This window comes from Athene noctua, chromosome 4 (genome assembly GCF_965140245.1).
Source record: "Athene noctua chromosome 4, bAthNoc1.hap1.1, whole genome shotgun sequence".
Classification (NCBI taxonomy): Eukaryota; Metazoa; Chordata; class Aves; order Strigiformes; family Strigidae; genus Athene; species Athene noctua.
This window is the reverse complement of record NC_134040.1, coordinates 35,208,791-35,221,889: the sequence shown is the minus strand read 5'-3', so window position 1 is coordinate 35,221,889 and position 13,099 is coordinate 35,208,791. Positions and strand designations below refer to the sequence as shown.

At 35.3% G+C, this 13,099-nt stretch overlaps 1 protein-coding gene across 1 annotated transcript in view; it reads right to left on the bottom strand.

Moving 5' to 3' along the window:
• The window catches only part of TTC29 (tetratricopeptide repeat domain 29), a 139,890-nt gene that overhangs the window by 73,039 nt on the left and 53,752 nt on the right, over positions 1-13,099 (bottom strand). The window contains exons 5-6 of the mRNA XM_074903860.1: positions 11,544-11,756; positions 6,135-6,220 (exon numbers count right to left, since the gene is read on the bottom strand). Coding sequence (XP_074759961.1) covers positions 6,135-6,220; positions 11,544-11,756 — 299 coding nt within the window. The remainder of the gene's footprint in view (positions 1-6,134; positions 6,221-11,543; positions 11,757-13,099) is intronic.

Sequence of the window (13,099 nt, the reverse complement as noted above, 5' to 3'; positions counted from 1 at the left end):
AGATATTTTTATTCCCTTGCAGGACAGTTGAAGGAGTTTTTATGGCTTTGTCCTCAATGTTTCAAAATATTAGAGCTAAGCAAACCTCCAGTAAGGGACAATTTGCTTCATCTGAGTTCAAACATAACAGCTAGCAACAATTTCAAGGCAATGATTTAGAGTCATACAAAGAACTCTTGATTTAACAATATCTATTGTTACTATTAATTCAGAAGCATCTAAATATGCTTATTAATGTTGCACTGTAGCCCCCTCCAGTTCTTTTGCAAACTTCACAGAGAGTCTGTGTGTGTGCAAGTGCATGTGTGTCTAAGATAATAATAAAACTTTTAATTTTGTCATAGGTATCCCAAGTCAAAATCTTACAAAAGAATAGAGTTTGAAGTATGGGAAACCACATTTGATATGTTAAATGGCATGAGTCTTAAATACAGGATGTTTAATATATATATTTTAAATAAGACTACATAAATCTTATAAATATACATAAACCCAGCAACTTTCATACTGTTTGGGAATTAAGTACAAGCATGCAAACAAAACAATGTCCTCCATGCATAGACTCCAAAACTGGGGTTTTAAACTTTTTGTCACCAACTTGTATTCAGATTCCTGAGAACACCGGTGGTTAGATGGTCCTAAAATTCTGAAAAGGTGCTATAGATTTATCTAATGGAACATGCAGTCAAATCTGAAGCTCACTGCAGTTGTCTTGCTTTTTTGGTATGCATAAATGATTAAATTTAAAACTGTAATGTATGAAAGTCCACCCATTTATGGTGTTTTGGTAGCCAGTCTTATGGAACACGGGACTCCTGAAGAGTAAGGCTGATATCAACAAGTTACTAGTACATTTATTTTCGTTGTCTCTATGGGAAAACACGGAAATCTGATAATCTGAGTTACCTGTCATCAAGTAATAGATTTTTCACTTTTTGTTTCTCATGCTCTATAAGTTTTGTATAACTTGACTACTGTAATTTTGCAGCAGCACTGCATTTAAGAGTGTTTTCTTACAAAGGATATTCTTGTGGTACATTTATCTTGACAAAAATCCAGGTCACTGGGGAGTTATTCTGATGCCATTAACTAAGCAAAATGTAGTTTGAACCACAGACTGAAAAGGAAAATGATGCTCTGTTCTAAGGCAATGGTAGTGGACACCATATCGCTAAGGTGCAAATCTGTGTGGTATACAGAAAATTACCGAAGGAAAACTCATTACATCTCAGAGCTACTCAGAACATTTTCCCTGTTTTGTTTTGGGTTTTTTTTCAGGTTTTCAAGAAACTGTCTAAGATAGGAAAATTACTATCTAAATTAAACCAACAGAATAAATCCTTTCTTCACTAAAAGACTGTTAACTTTCATATCCAAACAAAAAGTTAGATCTTTCTTTCACTTTAAGAATTAAGTGCTAAATTAACAACAAGAAATTAATTGAATGATCAGACATCCACCTCTTTCCTGAAGTTTCAGGTCTTCTTTAAGATTTTCAACACAAATAATTTCTAATTTCTTAATTCCATCAGTATTTGAGTAAGTATATTTTGTCAGGAAAAAGTTCACTACCAGTACTAATTTTTCTCACATAATTTTGTTTGTATTATCTTCACCAATGCCTAGCAGCAATGGGACCTTCCAGAAACATGAAATTTAATCAGTTTCAGAATTGGCTCACTAAATCCAGGCCTTCAAGAAGAAAACCTTTCTCTGTACATAATCCACTGTCAGTGTCAAGATCAATCAGAAGTGCCTACCTTCAAAGGTGACTCAGAGTTTTGTCTGGTTTTTTATACCTCAGATATGAAAAATACAAAATTTCTATATGAGTATGGTTTTAGGAAAAATTTAAAAATCTTTTTAATAAAAGTGAAGCCTCTAGAAATGATGAGACCTTTTCTTAAACTGGTATGCTAAAATATTTTTTCAAGGATGTGATGCCATTTGCTAAGTTGAAAATGTTACACTTCGTTACTAATGGCTAAATATCACTTATAGATGAATAAAGGACAATCTGGCTGATTTAAAAGAAGGAAGTTTGAAATAGTTTCCATTGAATAGTATCTTTTGATGTGCTTTGCAAGGCTCCATTCCAGTGTTTCTGTTTGTAGTAACAATAATGAAAGCCTAAACCTAAACTCAGGGGTCTACTCAGAACACCATTGACAGAAAAGTGCCTTGAAGTTCAGCCTTCTAGCAAAGTACTAGAATAAATCTCAGAGGAATGATGCTCATTCCTCTCAACTATCTTTCACAATGATTGGAGGAAAAGAGGATAACATTCAGTCTACCTTTTGGGTTCTTTTACTTGCTAAGATCCTTCTTGAGTCACCAAATTCATACATACATATGGGTGTAATCTCTACAGTTAGATATAATGGATATAATTAGATAAGATATATCGTGCATACTAACTTCAGAATATCTGCATCCCAGATACATTTACTTACGTTCTCTCTAGCTGCATGAGTTGAGACAAAATTTTCTGTTGTTTTGACAGAGACTTTTTCAGAAATTAACTTTATGGTCATAAATCACCTCTGATTACTTTAATAGGGTCATTTTGAATGTGAAGATATCTTTGTAAGTCCATAAATTTTCTTAATAATTTTGTGCCTGTGGCTTGTATATTGTAATTCTGACAATTCATGCATGTAGCATTATGTCATAAATTACCACATTTATTTTGGCATAAGTCTCAGATCAGTACTCATGAACACTGCCTCTATTATTTAAATACGTAACATATCTGAAACACAGGATTCAATATCCAAAGTAAAGGAACATTTAACAAAAACTAATGCTCAGGCCAGGGATGAGGACTGGAATTTTCCTGATGATTTGGCATGCAACTCTAATTGAAAGAGAAAAAACCCTTGATGCCCAACTCTTTGAAGCATTCTTAAAAGCCCCTTTTTAAAAAAAAGAATCCCCACATCAAGCATTAGATTACAATACCTTATGTGAGATTTCTAATGACACAGAAGTGTTTTACTTAACACTTAGCTTGTTACAGAAGTCTGAAGAAAACCAAGTAAACAGCAATTTTTACTTTAAAATTAGCCTAGATGGAGAACTCTCCCTGACAAAAATCTATAATGTTTAAGATAAAATCTATATAATGTGAGCTATTAATATTTTGTGTCATATTTTGGGGAAAAGCTGTTAGGCTTGATTATAAACCAGATGATATGAAAAATGTTATGAACATACCACACTGTTATAGACCATAATTAGTTCTCAGGCTTTTAAACTTGCACACACTTAATGTTTTTACATCTCTGTAGGTATGTTGAAATCAATCATATATATCAAATAAAATTAATTTATACAGATTATGTTAGATTATACACCAAGTGCCTAGCAAATAAAAAAACCTTCTTCCACAAAACTAGCCCGTTTGATACAAAGTGACTGCATATTTTTGATATAATAGTCTGCAGCTTAATCATTTCAACCTTTAATTACTGCATCAGATAATGAATATTTTGAACATATGCTTCTTCACTCTGCTAGAAGACATGAATGAAAGAGAAACAAGTTTATATGCATGGTACTGTGTGTGCATGTTGGGGGAGGGAGTAGCACGCTGAACAGCAAAAGGAACCAAGTGGCAACAATTGGAGGAAATGGTATCTGTAACAGCTGCTCCTTTCAGATTCCCCTAGAAGGAGACTGCCTGAGGTGGACCACAGCACCAAAGGATAAAGAAGATGAAAACTGATGCAAAGCAGGAAAATAACTGCTGAGACCCCTGAGCCTACATCCGAATAGTCCCAAGCTGTGTGGCAAGACCTCTTTAGCATGCTACAGAAGCTGGTGATGAACTACATATTACCATGAGGCAAACTGGCTCCTAGCAGTATTGTCTGCATGTTATGTGTAATGATAACCAGTAGTCCTCTGGGAACAGGATGCAATGATTTCATCTCCGTAAGCATCTGAGCTCCCCTTGGATACAGAGACCATTAAACTGAGAACAGAAGGGTAAATTTTAGGCAATGATTTCTAATTGGAGAGTGAAGACAACTTGCACTCAACAGTACCGTCAACCACTGATATTTTTCTGCTGTCTATATTGATTACTGTTAAGGACAAAAGGAACTAAAATTTGACCCCTTTTTCTTAGTTCCATAGCGCACACTATATTTTTTGAAATAAGGTACTTCCCAGGTTTCTTATGCAATATTATCGGAAATTATATTAGGAAATGCCACTATACTATTCACACTGAAAAGTACCAGTATTTTAATTACTGTTAAAATAACATTTTATAATCTTAATATAATGTATATTTTTTCTTTTGTACTACAGAGACTTTCTTTCCCTTTTAACAAAAATGTGTATTGTTTTCCTTATCCGTCAGGTGTTTTTGTAAGACTAAAAACACTAAGACAATTTATTACATAAATATTTTGAATTAATAGTAGTACATTACAAAATTCAAGGCTTCAGAATCTTCCTTAAAAACGTAATCATTCTGCACATGACAGAAAGAAATGGAATTTCTAAATGACTGCTGGAGACATGGGGGAGCAATGAAGGGAAAGGAGTAGCTATAAAATGTAAGCAAAATAGATCCTGAGGAAACAATGCCAGGACATCTAGTATTTTTGACACTTTCAAGGGTAGTTTGATCCTTTGTATATCATGTAGACTGTGCAGTCTTGTTCATTAATTAATTTCTCCTGTGACTGAGAGAGCAAATATGTATGCAAGCTTCTTTATTTAGCACATTTGTTTATCTTGCTGCTCTTATGATTCACACAGTTTATTGTGACTCTCAGAAACTCAACAGAAAAGTTGATCAGGTGAGAATGCTGTCACACCTGTAAGTCAAAAAATGATGCAGATAAACTTTAGTACAAAAAATTCTAGTCTAATCTGTCATATTGTATTCTTGGAAGAGATTAAATATCCTCTTCTCATTGCTGCTGCAACTATTAGATATAATTTTATAAAATTATACGTAGCTTTTAAATTTTGAAAGATGTTCATATTCAGCTATAGACTTGGACTGCAACTGATGTGAGCACAGGCTTCTACTTTATGGCATTCAGTTGATTTATACAGAAGACAGGCCTATCAGCACTGAAGAATTATGCATGAAGATGGTCAATAACTTCTGGAAAATCATCTCACAAAAGATGTAATAAAAGCATGTAAGAAGATATTTCAAGACAGAAATCTAGAACCCCTCCTACACTGCAGAAGCCAAGTAAGCAATACTGAAACCCATCCTGAATTAACTTCTACTAGTTTATTTCTGAAAAAAATAATTCACGAACAAATAACCACAAAGAATGATCTCTATAAAACATGTTCATTAATAAAATACTGAGTCATTCTGCAGTTAAAGGAACAAACAGAAGTAGAAATAGTAATTATCCAGCTGATCAATCACAATGATCATGGATAAAATATTCAAACAAATTTCTTTTCCATACAACATTTTTAAGAAGATCATGGAGGACTGTGACTTCACTGATGACTGGCACAGACAAATGAAGCTGCTGATTATCTTTCCTCTCACACTGACCTATGATAAACTAGAACTCTCCTTCCAGACTAGAATTCCACATGTAGAATTATCATTGTATTACAGTTAGTATGTATGGGAGGCTCAAGGGAAACATGAGAAGATGAGCTTGAATTCAAGTATCAACAGAAGGGATTGCATCAGCATTATAGCTTTTCATACCAAAAGCAATTAATATTTCTTCTAAATTCCTGATATTCTGAAAGGCTCAAGATATGATATATTTTTGATTGTTGCTCACAAATATGCTGTATCAAACTAGTTTGCAAAACTAGTGTTTTATACAAAAAACTGACTAAATAAAAATTGTTTCATATATGTATGATTACAGGCAAAGGAAAGCTAGTCACATATAACATAAATTGTCAATTTATATTATTTCTACAGATCCAAGCATGGAACCTGGACTCCATCAGTTCTGGAATTTATTGGAACCATAATTGCTTAAGACACATGGATCCCTGTCTACAAAACTAGACACAGTTATAAAAGGCTCATGAGCCAATACTCTTCAAGTCTTTTCCACTCTCCAAAATGCCTGAGATATCGAGAAAGGCATTGAGAAAACTAAAGTAACTTTAAAATAACTTACTGATAATGCTGTCTGTTGCTCTCCAGCAAAATGGTATGCTAAACTTAAGTAATATGCAGCTTCTCCTTCCATCATCTTATCACCTCCTGAAGAAAGGATTAAAGTTACAGTTACCAGGGTAATCTGAACAAAATTACATTAGTACAGACAGTTCTTGCAGGTTCTTGAATAGCATATAGATGTTTAAGTGCTGTAGTAAGTTTTTCCTTCTCCTTACCCTTGCCATTTACCTCTTTCCAAATATATAGTGACAATTACAAATAGAGGCTATGGATTTAAACAAAGTTCAGCAAGAAAGTTCAGCAAAGTCAGAGAAAATATATTCCAGTAAGTAATGCAGTACAATCAATTTAATATGCTGGAATGTTCTCTATCATTAATTGTTTAATATTACTCACAGTGTCTTCACATTAGAAAATCATAGCAGCCTCTCTCTTTCTATTCATATATAAAAGTACCTACAAATATATAATACACCGTAATATATAAGCAGAAAATATATTGACCATACACTTTGATAATGTGAATTTTAGTGAAACACCAAGAGAACTATCAGTAGACCAGGTTCATATTACTTATTTTCATGGTTATTTTGCAAGCTACTGTAAGCTAGAACAGCTTTAGAAAGGGATAATTTATACTTGCAAGCAATAGTCACAGAAAATTCTGCAGAGGCAGTTGCTAACTGGAGTGCATCACACTCTTCCATGATAGGTGTTATTTCACTAATACTGATCTAACAAACAAGGCTTGCTGGTCTTTTTATACAGCTCCCTCAATAGAAAATCATCCACTCAATACTGAAATTTCTAATAAATTAATTATATAAATGCTTACTATTTCACACTACATTCCAAAAATTTCCCTCCAGAGTGTGAGTATCCATAAAAAAATTTGTAGATGTAATTATATTAAACATTATATTAAAAATAGCCAAAAATCCAATCTTTCTGTTGCTCAACATCCATCAAACACAATGGAGTGGAAAATCAGCCTGAAGCATAACTACATGTCAAGATATTTTGCAAAATGCACAAATTGCAATGAGAAGGGAGACTATCTACTTAAAACAGGCTAATAAATTCTTTATGTCCAAACACACAGAAGCCTACATCTAGTTCTAAACTACCTGAATGTTATAATTGCTGAGGCCATAGTAATCCTCTATCTATAGCATTTATTAAGTTACATAAAATTATGAAAAGCCTGTAACTCAAAAACCTGATGGTCTTTTCCAATATTCAGTATCTCTTAAAAGGCTTAATGAGACAAAAGGATAAAGAAATAGAGTTTCACAGAGGAATAATAAGTGAAAAGTTTCTGGGGATATAAAAAACTTCTTTCCTCACTTAAAAACAGGCTGAATCTGAAGTGGGTAATATCTTATCCTAATTCGTAAAGTGGATAAACATAGATGATGGTCCAGAAGGACAGAACTGATATTACAGATGGCAGTCAGAGCCAGTATGGGTTTAACTAAATTGTTAAATATGTGCTCCACAGATAGAGGCTATGGTTCTGGAATGGGGACTGGATAACTTGTCTGAAAGGAGCTTCTAAATCTTAAATTTAAAGAGAACAGTGGCAAATATACTGTGCATAGCGGTATTTACTACATGTCTCAGCTAAGAAAGTGATTGAAGTAAGAGCGCTGGAATGTCTGCCTGGTCAAAGTAAGTTTTGGAAAGGCATATGATCCATTTTGACAATCTTCATTTCCAGCAGTTTTCACTAGCAAGAGGAAGTTGATGGGAAACTTCATCAGCAGTTACTAGTAAATACAGTAAATATCAGTAGCAGCAGTTTTACCGTAGCTGTGATTTAAGCATGTATTACAGCCAACAGCTGTAGAAAAAGATAAAAGCTTGTATTTGATCAACAGGTGCAGCTGGAAAAGTTGGAGAAGTTTTTGGGTACACAGGTCCTTCTTCAGCTGATTAACTATTGGCATTCTCAATATTTGGGTACATACTTCCAAGAGAAAAGATCTAAACAGGCAACTCACAAAACAGATCTGCTAATGTAAATTGCAGATAAAACCAAAAGAGGTTATTTAGTAGTTTAATTAAAAGAAAAAAATAGCAAAATACAATAATATACCCTCACAAATTAAACATTTGGAATGGAAAGTATTGAATTCTTGCCCCCAAATTCCTGTTTGGTTTATTCCTCAAAAATTACCTTATAAAAGCATTCAGATTTCAAATGGTGTTTTAAAATATTCTTCATGAGATAATGCAAGATGAGGAATTTTGGTTCTCTGGAATTAATGTAATCAAAGACAATATAATAAAAAATCTGAAATAAAAATAATTTGCTGGCATTTTAAAAAATAATAAATGGTAAAGCTCACATTGGCTTAGATGCCTGAAAGCTTATTAATTTTTTCCAAAAGTATCTGCTGGGGTCTAACAGAGATATTTCTTTTTAGGAACTTGTCTTTGCTTCACTGAATACACTTTAGATATTTTCTGTAGATTGCTGCAGTATTCTATCTACCTGTATAGTCATACATTTATTTGTGGCAAAACTTATTTAAAAAATTGGAAAATATTTTCAATTATTTTAGCATTTTTGATAGTTTAATTCTATCCTAACAACTACTCAAAAAATGGTTAACAGAGTAATATTGGGCATACATTATTAAATTTAAAGAACAAATGTATCTGGTGGTAAATATGTAACTAATATTACATTTTAATTGTATGTGCAATTCATATGCAAAATACGCCCCTTAAGGAATACCATGAATAACTCTTGAATTACTTTGCATGGAAAAAGATGATTATTTGGGACTTTCTATTGTACTTCTGAGAAGGACTCCAATAATCATCTAGGAAAAGTAAGTGTAGAAGTGGACATTTAACAGTATCTTTTGAGAAACAAGAATTACTAAGATTTCTGAAAGATCTGGAAAATTATGTGTATATTCATAAAGTCAGCTCGTAAGATTTGCTTTCTTTTTTTTGTTCCCTCTCATGTGTAAGAAATGCTTCAGAGCATGGTATTTCTAGTTGGTCAACATCTCATATTATATACAAACTTTCAAACGCTGTTCTAATTTCTCCCGATTTTAAACGTATCCACACACGGACAAAGCTTCATACAGGCATTACCTAGAATAAGGTGGCAATCGGGAGTTGTCAGCATGGAAACTGTGCTTCACCAACCCAATAGCCTTCTAGGATAAAGTGACTGGCCTGGTGGATGAAGGAAGAGCTGTGGATGTTGTTTCTGTCAATTTGAGCAAGGCTTCTTGCACTGACTCCCGTAACATCTTCATATACAAACAGATAGAATATGAGATAGAAGATAAACAGATGGTGAGGCAGACTGAAACCTAGCCGAGCTCCTGGCCTCAAAGGGTTGTAAGCAGCAGCATGAAGCCCACTGAGAAGCCAGTCACTGGTGGTATCCTCAGGGATCAATACTGGCACCAAGACCGACTAATATCTACGTTAATGACCTGGATGGTGTGACCAAGCGCCCCCTCAGCGTGTTTGCCAGAAATACAAAACCGGGAGGAATGGTTGATCCAGCAGGTAGGTGGCTGTGCTGCCAGTCAGAGGAGCCTCAGAAGGCTGGAGCAAAGGGCCGACGGCAGTCTCGTGAAGTTCAGGGAAGGGAAATGCCAAGTCCTGCACGTGGGGTTGCACAAGCCCAGGCACCAGCCCAGGCTGCGGGCTGACTGGGTGGAAAGGAGCGTGGCAGAGAAGGACTTGGGTTTCCCGGTGGACAAGTTGCCTGTGAGACAGCAATGCACACTCGTGGCAAAGGTGACCAACGGGATCCTGGGCTGCATTAGGCAGAGCGCTGTGAGCAGGTCGAGGGAGGTGAGATCCTTTGCCTCTCCTCAGCACTGGTGAGGTCACCCCAGGAGTGCTGTGTCCCATTCTGGGCTCCCCAGTACAAGAGACATAGTGGAGTGAGTCCAGGGAAGGGCTGCAAAGATGTCTGAGGGACTGGGAGCATCTGTCCTAGGAGGAGAGGCTGAGAGAGGTGGGATGTTGAGACCACAGAAGAGAAGGCCCAGGGGGGATCTTATCAGTACCTCTTAGGCAACAGTAAAGAAGAGGGAGCCAGGCTCTTCTCAGTGGTGGTCAGTGACAGGACAGGAGGCAATGGGCAAAATACATGATATTCCATTTCAACACAAGAAGAAGAAAAAACTACTGTGAGGTTGAATGCTGGAAAAGGTTGTAGAGTCTCCATCCTTCAAAAGTCACTCAAAACTCTGCTGGACACAGGCCTCCTCTAGTTGACCCTGCTCTGAGCAAGGCAGGTGGAGATTATCTCCAGAGATCCCTTCCAACCTTAACAATACTGTGATTCTGTGATCTTTGTCTTAAACAGTTTTTCTAGACAAATTCCCTTTTGCCATGTAATGCTCTGTAATAGAATGCTTTGTGTAACCCACTATGATGGATATTTCAGACAAACCTACTTTTCAAAATTCAGTAACAGAATTTTCCATGAACAGAATCCTGCTGGTGCATCTCTACCGGTTCTTCCTTGGAGGGAGGAGGAAAGGGCATAGAAAAATGGTTTGAAACAAACAATGTCAAGAGAGATATTAAAAAAAAAATTGTAAGTTTCTTTTTTCTCCCAGACCAAACTTTTGGATATTTCTGGCAAGCCTGTTCAGACAATACTGAATAAATGCATGAATAATTACTGTGTGTGACAGAATCTCCATACTTGGCTTGATCACTTTTTCTTTACTTTTATTTTTACCTGATCTAGGGTATTTTTTATAGTGAGGGTATCTGAACAGTGGAAAATATTTTCCAGAATGATTATGGTTTCTTCACCTATGGAGATACTAAAAACTTGCGTGGATGTAGTCCTAGGCAGCCTGCTCTAGCTGACCCTGATGATCTCCAGATGTCTTTCTTCCCACATCAGTTATTCTGTAATTCTGTAATTTTTTACTTCAGGTTTCGAAGTATTTACATGTATTAATATATACAGAAAAAAATCTTGTTTGCTTATGACAGAAACCCTATCTTTGCAAGTACTAAATAAATATGTAGAGTGAAAAGGTAGTGCTCCAGCAGATAGTATCATTCAAAATTTGCCAAATAAACAGTGACTAGCCAATCAAAACCAGTGAGCTGAACTTCCATCAGTGACCTCACTTTCTGATTATGGGTTCACTGTTTTATACTATTATTCCCACAAGGTTGTTTTATTGGAGATAAAGCTTTCAGGAATCAAAAAGATTCTTTGTTGTCTGCAAGAAGGCATTTCTGCTTTAGTGAGATCTGGAACTGTATTGACAGCATTTGTCTTTGAATTTCATAGGAAATAATCACCCAGTCAAACACTTCAGAATTTCTACTTTACTCTTGGGAAAATCATGGCATGCACATCAAATAAAGGAATGTGAAAGTGTTATTTTCCACCTACCTTCTTTTGCCATTTTTAAAGCTTTTATTAGCGTTTTGATGGCCTGTTGGTGTTCTTTATTTTCTAGCATTTTGTCTGCTAGTAATGTATAAATTCTCCAGAGATGTTCACATGCCAGTGAATTGTAAGTATGGCCTGTCTCATCCTTCCACGTTGAACCTTCTGTTAGCTGATAAAACACTTCATAATGCTCAGCAGCTTTCATGACATGACCTGAAAAATGTCATTCATAACTACAATCAGTATAATCAACAAAATCTTTAAAAGTTATTACTCTGTAATAATTTTCTCATTAGAAAGTAAGTTGCAGCCAATTGTATCACAGATTTTTCAAGAATCTCCAATATGTAATTTACAGATCACTAGAAAATACTGCCAAATCTCACAGTTACCAGTAATGTTGTAATTTAGACTTATTGCATTTTAAATTAGCTTTCCTTAGTAGATTCACAATGTTGGGGGTGTGGGATCTCAAGGATGCAAAGTCAGAATTTTCTAGAATATACATCTATTATAGATTAATGATAATGAATATAGCCTTTGTGGATCTCTTATTTCAAAATCACATCTATGCATAAATAATCACAATTAAAACTATTCAAGTTTCTTTTTCAATAATGAAAACCTGTGCTGAAAGATTTGAAACGTGGAGAATAGAGGTATCAAAACTGAAGGGGAATATTTAAATACATTAATTGATGAAAGAAGGATTATTATGCAAAGTAATTTATTAAACAGTTATTACTAGGCCAGTTCTGGTGAGTTTATGTAGTACATTTACTGGAAGGGTTTTAACCACTAACAGATTAATTATTGAGCCTGAAGTAATACACTTTAAGGTCTTCAAATGCAAGTTGAAACTTTCAAAGATGTTCAAACATCTTTAAGGCAAATGAAAGTTTGAAGATAAAGGTCAATTCATTTTACCATGCTATTTCCTCTCTCTCCTCTACCTTCAGCTAGATTTATCTCCATGTATACATGCAATCTAGATTTCCACGTTTTCTAGACAGTGGAAATTCAAAGCCCTTTGACAGAACAGAAAAGCTTTTCCTTAGACATAATGGGTACAGAAAAAGTGCTGGGACAGATAAGATGAGAAGAGATCATTTACGTTTAAAAAACCCCCAAACATTCTAGTCACCAGTACCTTGTTTTACAAAAAATATTCTATAGCTGGGAAAACTATGAATATGACCCTTCCTTCCTAACTTTGTGTGTGTGTTATGGAGGAATCTTGCCCCGTAGATCACCAATTTATCAACTGCTATTTCTATTAAAAGCTGAAACAAACCATAAACTAAGTTTATTTAGATGCAGTTGCAGTTTACACCTCTTCCGAAACATGATTTATAAGGAACAATTAGTTTTGCAAACTGTTTTTACGGTGCTGCATTCAAATTACAGAAAGAATCAGGCAGGAGAAAAGTTGTTTCCCAGCTGTAGGAAAGGAAGGGAGAGAAGCTTGGAGAAGGACCTTTAAGAATTCTGAGAGAAAATGAGGCTAGTTCCCCAGGCCTCCAGCCAATCTAGAGGCAGCAGAACAGCTACAACTG